This window comes from Pituophis catenifer, unplaced genomic scaffold, assembly GCF_029215685.1.
Source record: "Pituophis catenifer annectens isolate HBS135680 unplaced genomic scaffold, rPitCat1.0.hap2 SCAF_1, whole genome shotgun sequence".
Taxonomy (NCBI): domain Eukaryota; kingdom Metazoa; phylum Chordata; class Lepidosauria; order Squamata; family Colubridae; genus Pituophis; species Pituophis catenifer.
This window is the reverse complement of record NW_027256881.1, coordinates 54,454,376-54,478,428: the sequence shown is the minus strand read 5'-3', so window position 1 is coordinate 54,478,428 and position 24,053 is coordinate 54,454,376. Positions and strand designations below refer to the sequence as shown.

The 24,053-nt window shown below is 37.9% G+C and overlaps 1 protein-coding gene across 1 annotated transcript in view; it reads right to left on the bottom strand.

Moving 5' to 3' along the window:
- ALK (ALK receptor tyrosine kinase) overlaps positions 1–24,053 on the bottom strand; it is a 650,975-nt gene that overhangs the window by 337,036 nt on the left and 289,886 nt on the right. Inside the window, exon 4 of the mRNA XM_070957560.1 lies at positions 16,194–16,395. Within this exon, the coding sequence (XP_070813661.1) occupies positions 16,194–16,395 (202 nt within the window). The remainder of the gene's footprint in view (positions 1–16,193; positions 16,396–24,053) is intronic.

Below are 24,053 nucleotides of genomic sequence, written 5' to 3'. Positions count from 1 at the left end.
ATTCATTTTTACAAACTAAATTTAATACTATAATTATAATCTTTAATAAAGATTATATAATTTAATAATAAAATTACTTGGAAAAAGGGAAGTGGTTTTAGTATGAAACAGTGGTCAATTCTACAACTTGGAATGTAAAGTATAATTCTTTTGAAGACTGCAAGAATGTTATCTAGTTGGCTCAATCCAGTTGGTGTGAACCAGATGCTGCTGTTTTATTGTTCTTATTATTGGCTCTTCCTGAGCTTCTTGCTGAGGGATATCACACTGGTCTCTGCTACTGAACATGTGTATTCTTTCCAAGTAGCCTGAATGTATAATCCCTGTACCTCTTGGGCTCATATACAGGTACATGCTTGTCTTGGTGATCAGTAATCTAATTGCAAGTTGGCTGGTTGGCACTAAGGGCAAATTATGACCAGAATTAAATAAGATCCTTGACATTAGATCAGAACAGATCCTTCCTTTTATCCATCCTATCTGGTAAAGAGATAAAAATAGTCCCAGTCATCCCTCTAGCATGCCTTCTTCACTTCACTATCCAAACATGTGCCTGTAAGAAAATAACTTCTGACGGCCACTAATGCAGATGCAAGTGCACCACATATGCAAATATCACATAGCTAATTTGATAAGTAAGATAGCAATAGCACTTAGACTTATAATACTGCTCTATGGTGCTTTATAGCACTCTCTGAGCCGTTTACAAATGTCAGCATATTGCCCCCAACAGTCTGGATCCTTATTTTACTGACCTTGGAAGGAAGGAAGGCTGAGTCAACTTTGAGCCAGTCAGGATTGAACTCCTGACTATAGGCATATTTAGCCTTCAATACAGCAGTCTAACCACTGCATTACCACAACAATATATTGTCCAGTCCATCCAAAGTCATACACAACTGCATATAATATTCAAAATCTCCACCCACCCCCGCAACAGACATCTAAGCTAGTAACAGCTATCAGAAAAAGAGGACAAGAGAAGCAGCTTCCTTTATTGTATCTCCAATAGTTTTATGTTATAAATTTACACTTCCAATACAAACATATCAGTGGTGGGTTCAAAACTTTTTACTACCGGTTCTGTGGGTGTGGCTTGGTGGGTGTGGCATGGCTTGGTGGGTGTGACTTGGTGGGCATGGCTTGGTGGGTGTGGCAAGGGAAGGATACTGTAAAATCTCCATTCCCATCCCACTCCAGGGGAAGGATACTGCAAAATCCCCATTTCCTCCCAATCAGCTGGGACTTGGGAGGCAGACAATAGATGGGGGTGGGGTCAGTCAGAATTTTTACTACTGGTTCTCCGAACTACTCAAAATTTCCACAATCGGTTCTCCAGAACTGATCAGAACCTGCTGATATCCACCTCTGAACATATGCAGTTTTTCTTGGAGAAAATTACATTACTTGTTCCTTGAAGCTATAGATTTTATATCGCAAATCAATAGCATGCATATCTCTGAAGAACAGAGATATGTTTATGGCTAAAAAAAAATCATTTAGTTTGTTTCTTGGAATAGTAAGGTAGCATTCACATACAGCGTTTTTCCTATATATTTAAAATATACAAATATTAAAATTGCAGGATCAAATCTGTGTTGGTCATGGGGACCAGAAGTTTTGTCTTCTGAATTTTCAAACTCGTGCTGGAAACCATCTTCAGGGAACATTTCTCTAGCTAGGAAACTTCTCTCTAGGGCTACAGGGAAGTTCCCTGAAAGGGGCTTCAGTAGGAATCTAAAAACTCAGAAGACAAAATCTCTGGTCCCAGTGACTGACCTAGATTGGATCCTGCAACATTATCCTGAGACAAATATTAAAATTGCTTATTTTGACAAACTTTTATAAAATATGGAAGTTTTGTCTCCACCCATCCCAAGTTTACATAACATTAAGTTCTATTGTATAAAAATAATTTCATGTTTTAAGTTTATATTGGTACATTTCAGGATTTTTTAATTGTGATGTTCGCATGCATGCAACTAATTTCCAAATATTTTCCCCAGTTTTTTTATCAGGAAAAAACAAAGACTAGCATCCGTGTCATTATAAAGTCTGGGGAGCAAAGTTAGTGGGAAAATGCACTAGGACATATTTGTAAACTGAAAGAGAAACTAATGTTGACTAGTTGAATAAATGTTCAAAAAGTATAAATTTCCAAAAATGGTTAATACAGAAATGTTACCAACAGGGAAAACTCTTTAGAATCTGTATCCAATAATTAACACGAAAAAACTAGTTCTCAACTGAAGTCTAGAGAACTTCTTTTTTCTCATGAGATCAAAAAATGATTACCTTTGTGGAAAGAGAAGCAAACTGGACTAATTTGGTAAACAATTTGGCAATCCATGTCAATTGGATAGTATATATGTGTGCTATTCCTTTATTTCTGCCTCCGAGACAGTATTTTTACTGTATAATTGCAGTTACATTCCTAGATTATGAAAATATAATTGTTTTTTTTTGTCTGCAATCTTTATTAAAAAGAAGTCCTTCGAACTCCTTAGTCTGTATAAACAGACTGCTCAAAGTATTTTTAAGACAATAAAAGATAACAAAAAAAAAAAACCAAAGATAATACAGATACAACATGGTAGCAATAAGGAATAATTTTACAGTATTAGATACTCATATTAATGTTTTACATCTACCTATCTATTATCTATCTATCTATCTATCTATCTATCTATCTATCTATCTATCATCTATCTACAGAATCTATCTATCTATCTACAATATGAGAACCAGCTTTGTGTAATAGTTAAGCAATGAGGGAAACATCCTTCTACTAATCTACATGGACTATCATGGTAGATAATAGTCCATAATCTTTAATTAAGAGGTCTTTATCTTAATGGGTTGATTTGGGATGATAATGGTGACAAATATATCATTAATATGAGTACAGGCCTACCTATCATCAACTGTAGCTTTTCCTACTCAGAGAAAAGAAACATGGAAAGCAAGTAGGAAGGCCTTCCCTTCTCTCTCCCACCCCTCCCCTATTGTTCTCCCTCTCCCAATCTTTTTGTTTCAGTCTGGGTTGGTCCTCATCCCCAAAGGAGATGAGATGAGGTTCACAACCAGAGCAAATAGCTATAGATGATTTGCATGGAATTTTAGTGAGAAGAGTTCATAAGGAAAACTCTAAGCAACATGGACAGTGAGAGAAGCATTGCTATGATCTGCAATGTGAGTCTTTTTCTCTGAAGAATGCCTAAAACATCATTTGCTGCAAATTAAAGCTTGTTTCCCTCTTGGAGGAGAAAGGGAAGGGTTTATGAGGTGAGTTGCTACACTAAACTCCATCAGAAAAGATGAGCAGTTTCTGTACAGGAAAGAAGCATGAGAAAGAAACTTCAAAATTGAAGGTAAGGAACAAGGTCAAGGAATAGATATGGCAGAAGTTCCAGAAATGCTTTTTTATTAATGTGGGATATAAAAGCTTGAAAAATTGTCAGAGTTTCTCATTGCCCCATCTTATACCAAACAAAATCAAGTCAGAGCAGGTTTTTTTGAGTAACTTTCTCATATGTCCTGTTTCTCAGAACTATGTAATTCTTTCATAACCTTCATATATGAGGATCCATATCCTTCATGTTCACAAATCCGTGCCCTTCATATATGGAGATCTGCTTTTCTGTTATTCTACTATCTACAACAACTATGTCAGGTTGATTTGGCTTAGGGAGCATGTTTGGCCCAAAGTTTTCCAGTCTGTTTCCATGGCTAACAATAAACTTGAGCTTCAGTTGTCCCAGTTCAGCACCTGAATCATTTTGCCAAATTGTTTTTGCAATTTCTCCCCCTAATATTCCAGCAATTCAAAAATCATCTAATGAGTAGATTTCAGTTCATACTACATTTACATGTACTACAATTGTCTTTACCAACCAGAATTGGGATTGACAACTTGGTTATTAAATTAAGGTGTTACTGAAACCACCATGATTGTGGTTATAATACCTTACTTCATCTTCCTTTGTTTTACAGATCTGCGAAAGTCATTAATACAAGAATTGGTTGTATTACTTATTAAAAGTAACAAAAAGTTACTTTTTTCATCACCACCATGACCGAAAGGTCACTAAATGAGGCAGTAACTAAATGAGGACTATCTGTGCTTTTACATAAATACTGTTCCAATATGACATTATCAGATATAGAGGAAAAAGTAATGCTGTTAAATGCATTCACTTTTTCTCCATAACATCTAATTTTCCAAAAAAAAATATTTAAAACAAAGGTGCAGAATATACCTGTTGGTAAAGGGATCAGATGTTTTAAAACTAGGCACACTTTGAACATTTTTTATCTGTGCGTAGGCAGAATGTTTTTATCAGTTCCATGGGAGCGGCAAACAATTTTTAGAGTGCCATTCATGAAGCAAAGAGAGCAATTCCTCCTAGTATTATTTTTAAACAGTTTCTTCCTCTGCCACATTACTGTTTAATCCCTCCTGTACAAAATCCCTGCAAAAATCTTTGCTTGGTTGGCTTAACCCCAATCAAATAATAAGATCTGACAACACTTCTTTTTCTCCCTCCTGTAAATGGATATGAACTGTGAAGACCTTATCAGATATTAATGTGTAATTCAGGCTAACAGGGGAGAAAAAGACACTTGCTGACACAATGAACAACTCGAGTTGTGAGAAATTCTGACCTAAAATTAATTTATCGCCACACTGCTTTTCAAGTGCATTAATTTCAGTGAAACACATTTTCTCCTTGTATTATGGGGCCTGATTGACAGAGATGTCAAGGAGTCACCTCTTCCTTTTGAAATCAGGAAACCTGAAATTGCTCCTCTCTTCTGAAAATAGCCCTGCTGGAATGCACATTGGAGACAAACAAACATTCCTTTGATATACTTCTTTTTCAAGATGTCTGTTTCACTAGTCCTACAATATAAACCCCATTATTCTCTTCTTTTGGTTTAGTTGGAATGGGCTTGCCTCCGGAAGCTTGACAGAGTGAAAACTTATTCATGCCAAGAAATGAGCATCCTGTCCCAAGATGATAGAAGTAGTTAAATGTATCTCAAGTGTAGCTTATATTTATGAAAGATGAGCTGTACCAAATGTATAGGAATCCTGTTCAGATCAGTGAATACTGTTTGAATTTTAGGCAGTGTTGGGGTTATGCTTACAAAATGATTGCCATAATAAATATAGCCAGCCATAAAACACTAATTCACGGTGCTGCTCATGATTCCAATAACAGAATAACGCAGTTGGAAAGGACTTTGGAGGTCATCTAGTCCAACTTCTGCTCACTCAAGCAGGAGACCCTATACCATTTCACATAAATTGTTGTCCAATCTCTTCTTAAAAACCTCCAGTGGGGGCAGAACCGATTTGGTGACATCATATCGTCACCTCTACCGGCTCGGTGGAATCAGGCTGAACCAGGAGGAACCCACCACTGGCACATTCCCAACAAACCATTGGGCAGTAGCTGCTTCTTATTTTTATTTACACAAAATGACTGAGTTACGTGTGGTTCATAAACATTTTGGTAAACAAAAGTGTTGTCTTACAGGATTGCACTCTACAATATTCCTTACCCTCTTTTAAAAATTAATGCAACTTTTTTTGTTAATAAAGGTAGATTTAGTTACTAGAGGTGAGAGCCTAGTAAATACCAAGGGAGATCTCCATGGCACACTGATCTTGACATTTACCATATTAACTATCCCTGAAAGAGCAAATACTGTATAAACTAGATCTTTAAGGCGGAGCTGCTTGAAGCAAAGCATGAGAACCTACTCCTCTTCAAGTGACATCTGCATTGATGTCACTGTTCCTGTTAGGATAATATCCTCTAGTTTAATGAATGCAGCTCAGACAGTTTGGCCAACAAAGTTTAGTTTTCCCTGAACAGGAATAAGGAATAGCCAAAGCACTCAGAAAGAAAGAAGGGTGAAATTAAAGTAGCTATCTCAGTCTGCTTAATGGTGAGGCTGTATTTTTATTTTATTTATTTATTTATTTTCAATTTATATACCGCCCTTCTCCCTGAGGACTCAGGGCGGTGCACAGCCAGAATTAAAAACATGAAATACAAATATTAAAAACAATTAAAATCTATATAAATTTGGCCCAAAATTTAAAAAAACCACAAACCAATTAAACATTTAAAAATTTTAAAAAATTTCTTCCTAAGCCAGCCCGGCTTGCTGGAAAAAGTAGGTTTTAAGGGCACAGCGGAAGGCACTGAGGTCTTGGATTCTCCTTATCTCTGGGGGCAGCTGATTCCAGAGGGTAGGTGCCCCCACAGAGAAGGCTCTCCCCCTGGGGGTCACCAGCCTACATTGTTTGGCTGATGGCACCCTGAGGAGGCCCTCTCTGTGGGAGCGCACGGGTCGCTGGGAGGTCGTCGGTAGCAGCAGGCGGTCTCGAAGATAGCTAGGCCCTATGCCATGGAGCGCTTTAAAGGTGATAACCAACACCTTGAAGCGCACCCGGAAAACCACCGGGAGCCAGTGCAGCTCGCGCAGGAGCGGTGTTACATGGGAGCGCCATGCTGCTCCCATCACTACCCGTGCTGCTGCGTTCTGGACCAGCTGGAGCCTCTGGGTGCCCCTCAAGGGGAGCCCCATGTAGAGAGCATTGCAGTAGTCAAGGCGAGAGGTGACCAGGGCGTGAGTGACTGTGCACAGGGAATCCCGATCAAGAAAGGGCCGCAACTGGAGAATCAGGCGAACCTGATAAAAGGTCCCCCTGGTTACAGCCGTCAGATGTTCCTCCAAGGACAGCTGCATATCCAGGAGGACTCCCAGATTGCGAGCCCTTTCTGTGGGGGCCAAGGACTCACCCCCAATAGTCAGTGATAGAGTCAACTGACTATATCGGGATGCCGGGAGCCACAGCCACTCAGTCTTGGAAGGGTTGAGCTTGAGCCTGTTCCTCCCCATCCAGATCCGCACAGCCTCCAGGCACTGAGACATCACTTCAAGGGCATCATTGGGGTGGCCTGGGGTGGAGATGTACAGCTGGGTGTCATCAGCGTACTGATGGTATCTCACCCCGAAGCCACAGATGATCTCGCCCAGCGGCTTCACATAAATGTTGAACAGAAGGGGCGAGAGGACCGATCCCTGCGGCACTCCACAGACGAGAGGCCTTGAGGTCGACCTCTGCCCCCCTGCCAACACAAACTGCGACCGGTCGGAGAGAAAGGAGGAGAACCACCGCAATACGGTGCCTCCCACCCCCAACTCTTCCAGCCGGTGCAGCATGATACCATGGTCAGTGGTATCAAAAGCCGCTGAGAGGTCTAACAGGACCAGAACAGAGGAGCAACCCCTGTCCCGAGCCCTCCAGAGATCATCAACCAACGCGACCAATGCCGTTTCCGTGCTGTGCCCAGACCTGAAACCCGACTGGAACGGATCTAGATAAGAGAGTATTGAGAAGGTACATTTCAATGAATCCAGGAGAACTTTTATCTGAGGATAAGAGTCTGACAACATATGCTGATGCTCTACTGTGCTCTTTATTTACACAAAATGTTATTTAAAATGGTATGTATATATACATATAAATATGCATATACATACAGACAGACACATTCTCTCTCTCTCTCTCTCTCTCTCTCTCTCTCTCTCTCTCTCTCATATTTATAGATAGATATATATAGATATAGATATAGATATAGATATAGATATAGATATAGATATAGATATAGATATAGATATAGATATAGATATAGATATAGATATGTATCAACTCAAGCTGATGAAGGGAGGAGAACTTGTGGCTCAGAGGTTAATACAACTGCCTAGCATGCAGGCAGCCCAAGTTTGAATCCAAGTAAGGGTATGGCTAGCTGATGAGAGCTAAATTGGTTGAAATAGATCTATACTAGTCTCCCTTTATTTCTTTATCAGCGAAATATAAATTTGATATATGTATGTACACACACACACACAGGGGTTTTCTACCAAAACAACCTGGTCTACCCAAATAAGGAGCATACTGCTTCCTTTCCAGGTTCGAATCCCAGAAGAGCTAAATAGCTTGAAATAGATCTATACTAGTCTCCCTTTTATATGTATATATACACACACATATACTGTACAATCAAATAACTTTATTCCATTCATTCCATTTATCAGGAAATGCTACCATTTTTGAGATACCTTTTTGTTTTAGAATCAGTGAACATTGCAGAACCACCTCTAATGTTCTGAGAATCTATGAAAAGAAAGTTTAATTGGAAATCATCCCTGTTCAATGCATGATACAGCAATAGCAATCTTGACAGATGGTTATCCAGTCTCCGCTTACCTCTTCTACGGTAATAAAGGAGAACCAACCAATTACTTTCCAAAGCATTCCTTTTTGTGGATGAGCAGTTCTTATTGTTAGGATGGTTCTCCTAATGTTTTAGCTACAAGTCTGCTTTCTTGCAATTTCCAGTCATTAGTTTTTGTCCTGCCATCCAAAACAACAAGTCCGCTTTATCTTAAAATATTCAAACCTGGCAATTATCAAACATACTCTAATCTTTCATTCTTCCTTTTCTTCTTAAAATGTGGCAATCCTGAATATATTCCAAATGTACACTGACTATTACACACATGAAAAGAATAGCAGACCAATGACTAATTTTGTAGTCAATATAGCTGGGGAAGGATGGTTTTCCTTTCCTTTTTGGCATGGAAATAAAAAATAATAATGGCCTCTAGAATTTTTGAAGAAATCTTTAAAAAAAAATCTAATACAGGGTAATGCCCCACAAGTCTTTTTCTACAGGTGAATTAATTAGTCTTTCAAAGCCGCTATTCTCCACTAAACTATTTACAGTTTCTCATGAACATTAATTCCAAAGGATCAAGGTTCACACTAGCTGTTATTTGCTCTGAGACTTTTTATAACAGCAAATCTGCTCATCAATCAAAATTAATCCTCCTGAAAAAAAGAAACCAACTCTTCACTGTGGATGCCAAAAGGCCATCTATTTTCTGTCCTATAAATAACAGTAGGTACACATGATAAATACTTGATACCTGCTTATACCTTCAGCTGGTATAGTCAGACAAACTGTCATTAATCTACCAAATTGAACATCCATGCAAGGCTTGGTTCAACTTTAATAAGAGTTTTAGGAGAAGAAGTGACATTTCTTCCCACCACCCGTTACTCTACTAAATCAGTTATTGACTTCACTTAAATCACACAAGTCTATTTCTTTTTTAATACTCAGTGGAAGCAGGAAGGCAATTATGTTGGATTATTTTGTTGTTCCTAACCTATACAACTAGAAATCTGATAAATCAGATAAATGCAGCCCTAAAGATTTCAGTGAGAACTTCTTTGTGACCTACACAATGCTCAATTCTGATTTGGGAGATTTTCTTTCCCGAATATATTGACTTAAATTTCCTGCTTTACAATGGATCGTTCTCTTGAATTCTATTTCTTACATCTATTATAGGAACCAAAATGCAGACATTTGTCAGATGTTCCAAATAAATAGCCATGCAGTGATTTGACAGGTAGGGACAGTCAATGGGGAGAGGAAACTAATACAGGAAACGGAATGAATGCTCAAATAGGGGAAAATGTGGATCACCTTTTTCAAAGCTCAGGAAAGATGCGAACCTTATGTCATTTTGAATGAGAATAATGTTCCACATCTGCTCCCTTTGGTTACTTTCCTAAATCTGCAATGCAAATAAGAGTTATCGCTGCCTCTGAATATATACCAGGGTCCCTGAATATGTTTAGAGGCAAGGGGAAGAGGCAAGGATAAAGGAGGTCATTTATACAAATATGTCTGGAATATCAGGCAAGGATCACAGTCACCTGTTCTCTGGCAAGGACATCATTTCAACATTGAAGAAACTTAAGATATGTGCTTGATAACTGGTTATTTCCTATTATTCATTACAGTTGGAATGCTGTAAAATAAAAAACAAACCAAGAACAGAGATCCATCTCTCTCCCTCTCTCTGTATATATGTGTGTGTATGTGTACACACACACACACACACATGGGGGTGGGGGGGAGAGTGTGCTGGGTGTCTGTTCTTGGTTTGTTTTTCATTTTGATTTGTTAGAAAAACTAGCTCAAGACACAGAAAAGTAAACTAAATCTGTAGAGAAAGCTTATCTTTGTGTCCTGATAATCTTTATTTATAAAGTTATTACAGATAAACTAACTTCCTAAGAAACTCAAAGTGGTTTGCCAAAAATTGATTCATCAAGTAAAATGATCAACAAAGCATAATGCAACTAAGGTAATTTAACTATCCTCCGTTCCCAAAAGACTGGTGGAGGGGACTGGGGGACTTAAAATTGACTGGAATAAAGGAAGAAAAATTTTCTATGTCTTCACTCATTTCATTTCACTTCATCCACTACTAACTGGGGTTTCATTTAAGTTTACCAACTATCTTTTTATTCTGCTTATTGAGGCATTTCTGTTCTAATACAAGTTTAGGCGTTCTGTTGATTTGAAGACAATTGAGTGGACTTTCCCTTGTGTGATAAATTCTTATCCATAACACAGGAGAAATGGGATTTTTATTTCAAGTTAAGATTGACTTCATTTACCCTGTGGTTCAAACACACATCAATATCACATCAAAAAGTGATATTGTTAGAGTATAAATCTCATACACTCCTAAGAGGATAATTCAGTTGCCCTAGAGTACTAGGCTGAGGAACCCAGGTATAAACAATTATTTTTAGCAAGTAGGGATTTGCACCATGAAAGAAGTATAGTTATAACAATGCAAACTATTTTAGGACGATGGTGTACAAACTGGGGCTACACTGGCCTCCTGAATTTTCAGGAGGCCAGTTTGTTTAGAGTCCATAGACTTATTGCAATTCTGTAGCATTTTTCTGAGCACTTATTAGTTACATAATTATCAGAATCTGACGAGTACAAATTTTCTGTACCTGTAACATTCATAAGAGAGAAGAAAACCTGCCCCAATTCCATTTCTAAACAGTCTGTAGGAGAATTGATTAACAAGTCAGTTTGGTTGTATGATTATAACAATATTGGATTCTCTAACTGGAATCAATTCTTAACTAAAATCAATTTATTTATTTATTTAGCAAATGGCATATCATACATGGACTTGCAATATATATTAAGATTTCACCTAGATTAGTAAAACATAATACAATATAAATGTTAAAAAGATCTATGTTCAAACGCCAATGTCTAGCTATTGAAGCGCAGCATCATTTTTATTTTAAAAAATCAGATCCTGGACTGGTATATGCCCTCAGCTTACACTTGATCACAATTGTGATCTACAGTTTGATCTACAATCACACTGAGGATACTATGCCCCATTTATACAGAGTCCCTGCAGACGCTGTGTCAGGTGCGGATTATTCAGGATAGTTCATTGCTAGTTCAAAGCCTGGCACCCTTTTTGGGGTCATTTATATGTCTTCCTATATCTGGGTGTTCAATGAACCATTGGGATTTCCATTGGGAATCAATGTTAAAGTTGGGTAAGTACCAGTGGGAGCTTCTTGGATTTGAGTCTTCTGGCTGATAAATGAACAAGGTCGGCATACACCAATAGGAGAGAGTTGTTCATAATTTGGACTAAGAGTAGCACAGGGAAATTGTTTTATTTTGATTCTTGCAAAGGATTATGATTCTCATCCAGGATGCTATGATCCCAATCTTGGTACCCCTTACTAGCATCTATGTTTTTAATTAAAAAAAAAAAAAAACCTTGTACCTAATTTTTATAAACCTTTTAGAATTCAAGGTAAATTTGCTCTATGAATCAACTACTTTTTAAAAATCCTTCCTTCCTTCCTTCCTTCCTTCCTTCCTTCCTTCCTTCCTTCCTTCCTTCCTTCCTTCCTTCCTTCCTAGAATAAGCTAACAATAATTCTCTCAGCAGTTTTCCATGCTAAGCAAACAAAACTATGACAGTTGTTTTAAATTGTTCTTTGCAATAGGTATTCTGCAACTATGAAGGTAAACTTTTTAATCAGAATATCAAGGGTGCACACTATTCATATATTCAAATTAAATTCTAAATTAAACAAAGAACATCACTTCAAAGTATCCAAAATCAGCTTCCTCAAAATAGGCTCCTGCTGTTTTGCCCCCCCCACCACAACCTCAATCTAAAAAAAAAACACACAGAGAGAAAGGCTGACAAATTGAGGCATCACTGGCAATTAATCTTAATTACACAACTGGAATAAGATATTTTAGCTGGCCATAGGCCAGAAAGAGCAAATTACTTAATAGAAAGCCTGAGTTCAATTAAATTAAAAAAATACCATCACCCTAAATACTTTATTTAAACATTACAAGCATACAAAATCATTTATGGATTAAGAGGGGTTAAAATGTTCAGCTATGTTGACAAACAGGTCTCTCGTGTATTTAACTTTTACACTACTAGGTTATATTTAAAAAAGCTACTTTTTCAACCTTGGGACAAGGGGGCATGATACAAATAGTACCTTGATTTCTCAGTTGGTTAACAAATTAATGCAAAGGACATAAACTAATGTTCTAGGCTTGCTTCATTCCATCACAGCTGTCTTCTGAAGCATTTGTATGCAAGCAATTGCTACTTTAAACATCTCTGCATTAGTTGGGAAAAAGAAAAATGTCCTTTGGGGTATCTTTTTGGCCACAAAATTTGAAAGAACAGTTCTGCCCTAAATGGAATATGCCATTGCCATTTGCTACATTTCTAAATATATGAATATTAAGAAGTGAAAAAAGAGGGGGAGGAAGACTCTTTTGTGGCCAATCTCTATATAGTTACTAACAGGATATTTGCTTTAGTATCAACATTTCTCTACTTTGTCAATTTTAAGAAGTGTGCTGCCTGGCGAATTCTGGGAATTGAAGTCCACACATTTATTTATTTATTTATTTATTTATTTATTTATTTATTTATTTATTTATTATATTTCTATACCGCCTTTCTCCCGTAGGACTCAAGGCGGTGTACAGTCAAGAAAAATATAGACACACAAACATCATAAAATTGCTAATTAAAATTGTTACTTAGTTTGGTCAATTAAATAAAACCCAGAATTAGATAACATTTAAAAAATCATTTGCATGTTTGTATGTTTAGCCCTGCCTGTTGGAACATCAGGGTCTTGAGGGCACGGCGGAAAGCACGGAGATCAGGGATATTCCGTATCTCCGGGGGCAGTTCATTCCAAAAGGTTGGAGCCCCCATAGAGAAGGCCCTCCCCCTGGGAGTCGCCAGTCGACATAATTTGACTGACGGTACCCTGAGTAGTCCCTCCCTGTGAGAACAAACTGGTCGGTGGGAGGCTATTGGTGGCAAAAGACGGTCTTGTAGGTACCCAGGTCCTAAGCCATGGAGCGCTTTAAAGGTGATAACTAACACCTTGAATCGCACCCGGAAGACCACCGGGAGCCAGTGCAGCTCGCGTAGGAGAGGTGTTACATGGGCGTAATGAGCTGCGCCCATAATCACCCACGCGGCTACGTTCTGGACCAGTTGGAGCCTCCGGGTGCTTTTCAAGGGGAGCCCCATGTAGAGAGCATTACAGTAGTCCATACGGGAGGTAACTAGGGCATGAGTTTAACATCTTAAAGTTGACAAGGTTGAGAAACAGTGCTTTAGATTTTCTCCAACAGAAGACACTGAAGTTGTTCAGCTGAGCCACTTGGCTGACCTCTGTCCCTACAGTTGAATTTGATCTTCTGCCAGACAGAATTCTGGCTTCTTTTCTTTGCTTGGCCAACCTGGAAATAATGCAAAATTTTATACAAGCCCAAGCCCAGGAAATAGATTTGTTTTTGAAACCACCTTCAGGTTACAATTTTCTTGTAGATACCTTCTCCTGCACAGAATGAATGTATAAGGAGATAAGAAAGGCTGTGTGGTTAAAAAAAAACAAAAAAACACTTTCTGAAATTACTGCCTCCAGCTAGCTTGGCCCCTGCACAAGGTGTGGAGACTTAAAGAAGTGAAAAGAAGCACATGCTGTACTATTGTACTACTGTACTACTGTACTGTATATGTATTGATCCCTATCTCTACCACCACCACACCAGGAGTGGGTTCTACTTACCTTTACTACCAGTTCACAACGGGATCGCACGCACACTCTTGCTTTGCTTGCGCCCGCACCTTGCTTCTGCACATGCGCAGAAGCTTCTGCACATGCACAGATCACTTCTCATGACACTTTTTTAATTATTTTTTTAATTATTTTTAATTTTTTTTTTAATTTGATTTATATGCCACCCTTCTCCGAAGACTCAGGCGGCTTACAGTGCGTTAAGCAATAGCCTTCATCCTTTTGTATATTTATACAAAGTCAGCTTATTGCCCCCACAACTGGGTCCTCAATTTACCTACCTTAGAAAGGATGGAAGGCTGAGTCAACCTTGAGCCTGGCGAGATTCGAACCTGCAGTAATTGCAGGCAGCTGGTCTTAATAACTTTAGTGCTTTAGACCACTGTACTACCAATTTATTTTATTATTCATATTTCTATGCCGCCCACTCTCCGAGGACTCTGGGCAACTTACACCAAAGACAGTATACTAAATAGCATATTGCCCCCAACAATCTGGGTCCTCATTTTACCCACCTCGGAAGGATGGAAGGCTGAGTCAACCTTGAGCCGATGAGATTTGATCCGCTGATTTTCTGAACTAGCAGTCAGCTGAAGTAGCTGCAGTACTACACTCTAATCACTGCGCCACCTCGGCTCTTATCGGCTCACATCAGGGTCAGTGGGCGGAACCTCCTGCCGGTTTTACTACCGGTTCTATAGAACCAGTCCGAACCGGGGGGCAACCCACCACTGCACCACACCACCACACTATCCACTACACTGTGCAGATCAGTGAATAGTAATAGTCAAAACATATTTTATGAATGCATTCATATTTTTACAGCATAGAAACCATAAAAAACAAAGTCCCATTGATTCACAAAGTTGGAGAACATCTTAATTAGCACAACTAAAGTGACACAGAAGTGTATTCAACCTTCAAAATACTTCAGATAGTATTGAAATAATATTAAGAAGAGATTAAAAGAAAAACATGTGGAAAACATAGTACAACTCTGAAATCAGGCTGTATATGTGAATCCTGCGGACCTTTGGTTCTTAAAGTTAGCCTCAGTATGGAGTCTGCAAACTGAATACATTGATTATTACTAGCCATTGCTTTGACAGGGGTATCAAACTGGCAGCCCATAGGCCATATGCATCACATGCAGGCCACGCCCACCCCGGCTCCACAAAGGCAAAAAAAGTCATGATATGTCACGTGATGTCACGTGATATGATTGAGTTTGACATCCGTGCTTTAGAGGATGAAGAAATAATGGCTACTTTCCAGTTTTGTCAATGTAAAAACAAACAAACAAACAAAAAACCCTGTGGTTTCATATGAAAGAATTAGTTTATCTGCCAGATTATGTAAATACCTACTAAGCACCGCTATAATATCTAATAGGTCCAAATTCACAAACTGCAGTAAGCCATGGTTTATTTTAACAAAGGTTTGTGAAATAAGACATTGTATCTGGGTTTCTGAATAATGTTAAGCTATAAACAAAGATTTACAAACTTTAGGGTTTATGGAGCATATCAATCTATAATGTTCAATGCAAGGTATGAATTCATCCTGTATATTAGCAAATGATGCATTACCTTTTTCAAACATTGATTTGTCTTGGTGTATGCAGGCAAGAATTAGCTTTATAAAGTAGAACTTGTATTTTTCCTATGCTAATGTTTGAGGTTTAAGAAATTAAATTATACTGAGTTCAGTTATTACATACCAGTTGGCAGAACAGCATGAAAGAAGAAAGAACTCTGCTAATCAGGAAAAAAAAAATGCAGTATATTCATGAATAAAAAGCAAAGTGGTGTATCTGAGAGCGGAATGGGCTGTAATTACTCATTTTGTGTGTCCGCGCATGTGTGTGAATTAGTATGGTCAAGTATTAATATATCCAAATAGATTAATGAGAGTAGACATAGTAATAACATCTCCCAGTGACAGATCCATGCAATAGCCTCTCTCTTCTCTCTTAAATAATCTGGACCAAAAGAGTTCCCTGATAAAAGATGAAACTAGAAAGTACTCTACAGATAAAAGTATTTAGCTCAATTTTAATGCTTCAAAGCAAAATTGTAGTATTGGAAAGTGGAGGGAAGAGAGAAAGAAAGAGACTTACCCATATTTTTCTCTGCCAGGAATCAATGGGGCTTTGATGTGGCTTTCATTAGCATGGAGGACCTGAGCAACATACTTCCCATTTGGTTGGAAGTATTTGTAGACAGCCACTTGCACCATGCAGTTTTCACTGCTGCTTCTCAGCCATGGACTCAAAAGGAGGAAGTTCATATTTTCTGATGTATTAAGATACAAGAATGAACCTGCAGAAAAAGAGAACACAAAAAGTCTAATTACTAAAAAAAAAAAAAAAAAGCACACATCATGGACTTGTTTATTATCACCTCACAATATTATTTTATATTTGCTGGTTTTTATGAATAGCCTGTACATGGATCCTGCAATGTTTCCAAATAGTCACTTCCCTCTCCTGAACTCAGAGAGAAACTGAGACTTGGTAGTACAGTGGTTTAATGCACCCTGTTATTAACACAGCTGCCTGCAATTTCTGCAGGTTCGAATCTTACCAGGCTCAAGGTTGACTCAGCCTTCCATCCTTTCTAAGGTAGGTTAAATGAGGACCCAGTTTGTGGGGGCAATAAGCTGACTTTGTATAAATATACAAAAGTATGAAGGCTATTGCTTAATGCACTGTAAGCCGCCCTGAGTCTCCGGAGAAGGGCGGCATATAAATCAAATTAAAAAAATAAAAAATAAAAAACAATAAAAAACAATAAAAAACAATGCCTCTTCACAATTAATAGGCCCTCACCCACTCCCACCTCCCATAAAAACATTGTAAGATGCTAAATCATTAGATTCCTCAAACTTCAGTGGCATCTCCACTGTGTCAAAATAACGGGCTCCTTATTGCAGAATTTATTTATTTTATTTATTTAGCGTATGGTTGGTCACACACAGTATTAAAACACTTCATTTTTACAGGTTAAAAACAATTAAAACAATAAAAAAGCAGTAAGAAAACCTAAAAGGAAAAACAGAAATAACATTTCAAAGTTTAATGTCAAGTTTGGAGATCCAGTCAGTAGCTGCCATTGTTATGCAGAGGAAGTCCCTAGAATCTCCTGGATACCTTCCTTTAGGGCATTCCCTCACTATATGTTGGATAGTCTGTCGAGGGGCCCCGCAATCACATTGTGCTGAAGGTGTCTTTCCCCATTTATTGCAGAAGTCAACAGTGGATGAACAGCATACAGACTGCTGCTAATAGATGGAGGAGAGTTGGCAGCAGGACCAATATGGAGAGCCCTCAGAAGGCCTCAGAATGCTTCTGCATCCTGCTGAGACAGCCTTATTCATATTTCTCTGTCCAGAATCTTGATGACTGTAATATTATTAGATTTTTATGAAAGAGAGAGAGAGAACAGACCAAATTCTCCTGCCTCCTATTTCCCCACAACAATCCTATAAATTAGGTTGGGCTGAGAGAGAGTGACTGGCCTAAAATCACCCAGCAGGTTTTCGTGCCTAAGGGAGGCCTAGAACTCAGAGTCTCCTGGTTTCCATCAGGAGTCCATACAGTGACTTTGTTTTCTTAAAGCTTTATTGTATCCACTCTGATTCTCCCATCAGTACACTCATCTGTGGCAAACCTATAAGCCTTGAGTTGTACTGTCTATCTAGCTGTCAGTGGGATAATTTTAACTTTCCAAAAACAGACCAGGATAGAACCAAATTTGTGTACTAAACAAAATGGCAAAAAAGGAGTGAGATTGAATGTGGATTAGAACAGAGGTGGGCTTCAGCAGGTTTTGACCAGTTTTGGAGAACCAGTAGCAGAAATTTTGAGTAGTTCGGAGAACCAGTAAATACCACACTTCTGACTGGCCCCGCCCCCATCTGCCTCCCGAGTCCCAGCTGATCAGGAGGAAATGGGGATTTTGCATTAACCTTCCCCTGGAGTGGGGTGGGAATGGCAGATGTGGCAGGGGAGTATCCTTTCTCTGCCATGCCCACCAAGCCACACCCACAGAACTGGTAGTAAAAAAAAATTGAAACCCACCACTGGATTAGAACCAACAAGAGATTGTAGGAGAAAGAATCCAGACAATAAAATCTACAGTGCAGTGAGAAGAGCAGTTGGATAGCTTCTTAGAATTTGTTCACAGTTCAATCTGAAGACTCTTTTCTCCTCCCTTGTAGTAAAGTGACATAGAGCAGGGTTATTTTTAAGTGGCTGGGAAAAAAATCCAGTGGCCCTATTCTGCACCTCCCTGGATTATTCATTACAATCAATTGGGATATTGGAAAGAAACTACCAGTATGTACTTTAAAAGGGGCTGGAATTCTCTCCCTCTCCCTCCCCCTCTCTCTCCCCCCTCCCCTTCTCTCTGACAATAACATTTATTTTATTTTTAATTAATGCTGACCTGAGATTAAAAAAAATATTTTTATTGACATATCAGTTTCTGGCATTCTCCTTTTAAATGCAACTAATCCACAATAAATAGTTTTGTTATTACTTGATACACCAATTCTCTTGGCAGTGTCCTATTTAAATAAGTTGACAGAGAGGTATAGAAAGGGGTAGAAATAAATGCATTTACTATTATTTGTACTAATTTAAATGTTTTAGTTTTGACTGGCGCTTCAATTCAACATGATATATTACTCATACAGGCAGACCCCACCAACTCTACTTCTCTCATACACACTCACAGTTAAATACTTATTCTTTCAGACATACACAAGCATGGAGAAACATAGGGTCCTATGAAATTTTACTCATCCTAATATTTATACTAGTTATGACCATAGTAAAGATTTGATTTGATTTGATTTGCATTCAAATATTCTTGGGAATATTAAAATTGTGAGCAAATCGATAGAGGATAAGGCTATCAATAGTTACTACTTGTAAGGCTTAATTATCTCCAGTATCAGAAACAATATATTTCTCTGTATCAGTTGCTGTGAATGAAGGAATAAAAACAGCGTTAATTTAGGGGGAAAGTTTCTAAACAAATTCAACAAATAAGGAGACTAAAGGTAGATATTCTTCATGCATTTTTAGATGAAATACACTTTTGGCTACAGAAACCTACCTCACCATAAAACTGCTAAAATGCAGAAAAATGCAGAAGAGTTTTTAATTCATGTAATTACAGGAAAATCATAAAAAGAAAATATATGGACAACTATCACTGTGAAAAATCGGCAGAAAAGCAAACCTAAATGAAAAGATTTTTAAGGATCCCATGGACAGCCAGGAAAACAAAGAAATCAGAGAAGAAATCAAACTAGAATTCTCATGTAAACACAATTGTCTAGGATTCAATCTAGGTCAGTCATTGGGACCAGAGGTTTTGTCTTCCAAGCTTTTGGATTCATGCTGGAGCCCATCTTCAGGGAACTTCTCTCTAGCCAACTGTCCAGGCCCTCGCTATTAAATATACATCACATGGACATCCTGCTCCTTTCAAAAGTCCATGATGCTTGAAAAAGTTGAATTAAAAACAAATGGAGAACCACCAGTGGCAAGATGGATGGATTCAATTCTGACAGCAGTTAATGCATCACTGACAGACCTTGAAGAAAGATCATTCACGAGTGAATCTATATGGGTGGTCACTAAGAGCTGACATTGACTTGAAGATGCTTAATCAAGCAAGCAGATGTAGTCAGGATGATCTGATTTCCACTCAGTAGTCAATTAATACAAAACTAGTGAAAATCTTTTGGCTGTTAGAATCTGCTAATTGTTATTGACCTTGAAGCTAGAACACTAGACCAAGTGCAAGTTGTATGTGAATTGTAAAATGCTACAGCAAATAGATACATTTGTGTGCTTTCATAGAATATTTACTATAATAGGAAAAAAAGGTGGAAAAATTTTAAGACATTCAAATACTGGAAAAAAGGTAATCAGTAGTGGCTTTTTGTGAGGAACACATATTTGTACAAAGAAGCAAAAATAGCTATAGATAAGGAAGCAACACATCAAAAAGCTCACATCAAAGAAGTTCCTCACTATGCTGCTTCAGAGATAGTCAAAAAGTAATGAAGGGAACTTGACACACAATTAGCACTTGGAAATAATTAGCTAACAAGTATTTCTGACTGTTTCTTTCACAAGAGCAAATACGTGATGAATAGCTATTGCAAAAAAAAAAAAAATTAACTTCAGTTGCTAGCAGATACACTCCAAAGGCTGGAATAATTGATGATTATAAGTTACCTGATTCAAAAGTTCCTTGATCATATTGGTGTCTAATAAAGGCAAAGGTAAAGTTTTACCCTGTTCAGTCATATCTGACTCTAGGGGGGGCGGTGCTCATCTCCATATCTTAGCCGAGAGAGCCAGCGTTGTCTGAATACATTTCTATGGTCATGTGATCAGCATGACTATATACCAAGGCACATGGAATGCTGTTACCTTCCCACTGAAGTGGTACCTATTTATCTATTCACATTTGCATGCTTTTGACATCCTAAGAGCTGGGGCAAACAATAGAAGCTCACCCTATTGTGCACTGGTCCAGCTGACAAGCTCAGCATTTTTAACTGCTGAACCATAGAACCCTCTTCATTGATATCTAATAATGAACACTTTAAAAATGTGTAGGATAGCATTGATTATCAGTTGTTTTCTGGATAGGTCAAGTTAATGTATGAAAATGCACAAAATAAATCTGACCCACTAAAATGCTGGTCTCAATTGTGAATTGGATCATTTGGTGTACACAAGATCCTATTTACCCAAGGTAGCTAATATTTTCTTTTTAAAATTCTGGTACATAGGTAAATGGTATCAGTTCTAGTTATTCAGCAGCAAACTCACACAGTTTCAGTATTACCAGATAGTAGACTCCAACCTAGGAGCCAATTTGGAGAGTGAAACTTGGCTCATCATTTTTGAATTCTACGTTTTGCTTAATAATCCTCTTCTGGTCCAGCTCCATTGTATATTGTATGATGGTGATTTGGCTTGACATTAGAAGCAGAATACCATATGCCACTGTTATTTAGTAGAAATACAACTAATTAGGATATTTACACACATTGTAAAAAAGAGAAAATAAAATGGATTAAGTTTAATTCTGGGAGGAAAGGGAAGAAGACAGTGACAAAGAGGGTAGCAAAGTAGATGGTTTACAGTAGCAGCAGAAGAACTGAGAATCAAGTTAGAGACCAATTGTCATGGAGAAAATGTATGTGGTCAGTAAGAGTTGATATCAGCTTGATGGCACACAATCAATCAAACTTAAATTCCCTGACTTTAGTAAGGTTACTCTTACTAGATCTGAAGCTATATTTCTGTTAACAAATGGTGCAAAAAAAACCCCCTAAAAATTAAGGAATTAAGCATATAAAGAGTCTAGAATACATGCATAATAATTTTGTTGAGTTAAGAGAGATTCTTTATTTGAGTCATTCATTTTTATCATTCTGTTTTAATATTTATTTCATAGCATTGCAGTTGCATTTTTCTCAGAGCAGCTCAGAATAGGCATACTGTGGAGTCTTGCTGCTCAATACTGAACTACATGTATTCTCTTCTAGTAGGCATAACTGCATTATAATGAAATTCAATACACAGATTTACAGCACAAATCTATATTTCAGTTAAGCCATGCTTCAGCTTACATCCCTTTTCAAGTGTGCTGGGAAATTAAAAAAAAAACCATAATGTAGTATCTCTCTTCATCAATGGAATGCAATATTAGAATAAAGACTTGTGTGCATATTTTAGGCAACATTCTCTATTTCAATTCTGAATCTTACTACTTTAGATGATATATATTAGGAATTCCTGTTTCAAAATAAAAGAGTTGAAAGGGACTTTGGAGATCATTTAGTCCAACCCCCTGCTCAGTCAGGAGACCCTATAGCATTTCAGACAAATGGTTATCCAATCTCTTTTTAAAAACCGCCAGTAATGGAGCATCCACAATTTCTTTTTTTCTTTTTTTATTTTTTTTATTATAGTTAAAAAAAAACAAAGACAAAAACAAAAACAAATGTGCAATAGTTTTCCTATCACAGTGTAACATCACCAAAGTATCCATATATATATATACATACACACACCAATAATCAGAAAGTAAAAATAGAAATTATTTACATATTCTTATATACAAATTTACATTTCTAATACTTATTGATTACCATAATTATACCATCATCTATAATTATAATCCAACCTTATCCTTTATCTCTCTTCCATCGTTTCTGGATCCAATCATACCAACCTGAAACCTGAAACCTTTCTGTTGGGGGTTAGACCCGCAAATATGGGATTGACTAAATGGTATCTGATGCTGCACATAATCACTGCAGGGAGACTGTCATTCGCACAAGAATGGAAGAATGAGGACTTACCAACGGACTCAAAAATAATCTATAAAATTATGAAATGTGCGGAGTCCGACAGACTTACAAAACTGATCAAGGGTAAAAGAGACTCAGATTTTTATAGTAGAGCATCCACAATTTCTAAAGGCAAGTCGTCCCATTGATTAATTGTTCTAACTGTCAAGAAATTTCTCCTTATTTCTAGGTTGATTCTCTCCTTGTTTTTCTACAGTAGAAATCCATGGGAATTTTTTTTACATATCAAATGCAATTTATTTCCTGCAATATTAACTGAAAGGAGGTGTACATTAAAAAGCAAACAAAACACTTGTCTTTCTCTAAAATATTTCATTCAAGATAATTGCAGATCCTGTTAAAAATAGATACACTTTAATACATCAGAATTTCATGTTCTTATTGGGAAAACAACAATATGTCACTGAAGATATAGCTGAAAACAACATTTTAATATAGTCTTTCTCTTTTCTGCGTTTGAAAAGAGTATGGGAAGATATGAATTGTTTCTACAAAAGCTAAAGGAATTGTAGGATCACAGAGTTCAAAAGGCCATTAGAGGTCATCTAGTGCAATCTTTTCTGCTCAGTGGGGGGTCCACTACAGCATCTCTGACAGATGATCATTCATTCATCATTCTCTGTTTGAATTCTAGTAAATTGTAGTGAATAAATTCACCGCTTCCTGAGCAGTTGGTTCCAGTGGTAAACAACTCATCTGTTCAAGAAGTTCCACCTCACCACATGAACTAGATCAGGGATCCCCAGCCCCTGGGTTGCAGCCGGCTATTAGGCCGTGAACTGGAGGTGGTATTCAGCAGGCTCTGACCAGTTCTGGAGAACCGGTATTAGAAATTTTGAGTAGTTCAGAAAACTGGTAAATACTACTTCTGACTGGCCCCACCCCCATCTATTCTCTGCCTCTTGAGTCCCAGCTGATCAGGAGGAAATGGGGATTTTGCAGTAACCTTTTCCTGGAGTGGGGTGGGAATTGAGATTTTACAGTATCCTTTCCCTGCCACATCCACCAAGCCATGCCCACAGAACCGGTAGTAAAATTTTTTGAATCCCATCACTGCTGTGAACCATTCGGAACTGGGACGTGGAAGTGGCGAGTGAGCATGCGTGCATCCCCACTTGTGTCAGCAGCTGATAAGTGTTTGTGCATGCACTTCCTTTGCATAAGTGATATGCATGCACGCACACCACTGATGCAAATGGAACTGCACCCCTGCACCTGCATACTTGTATGCCACTCGCACAGAACCATCCCTTATCTTACCCTCCTACCAGTCCGCAAAGCCAGAAAGGTCGGGGAACTCTGAGCTAGAATCTAGAAATTAGAATTTGCCCAAATATCCAAACTCTTCAGATATTTCAGGGATATGAATCATTTCAATAATATATTTTAAATATTTACTATTATGAAATCATACACAGGACTTCTCTCCTGTGGAACTAATATTTTAAACATCATAGGAAGATGAATCTGAACTTAAGGCACCCCCAAAAAATACTAGAGAGAAAAAGGGTTACCAGCAAAGAAAATAATTCTTGAACACTATTCACCATCTGTACTTTGATGATTACGA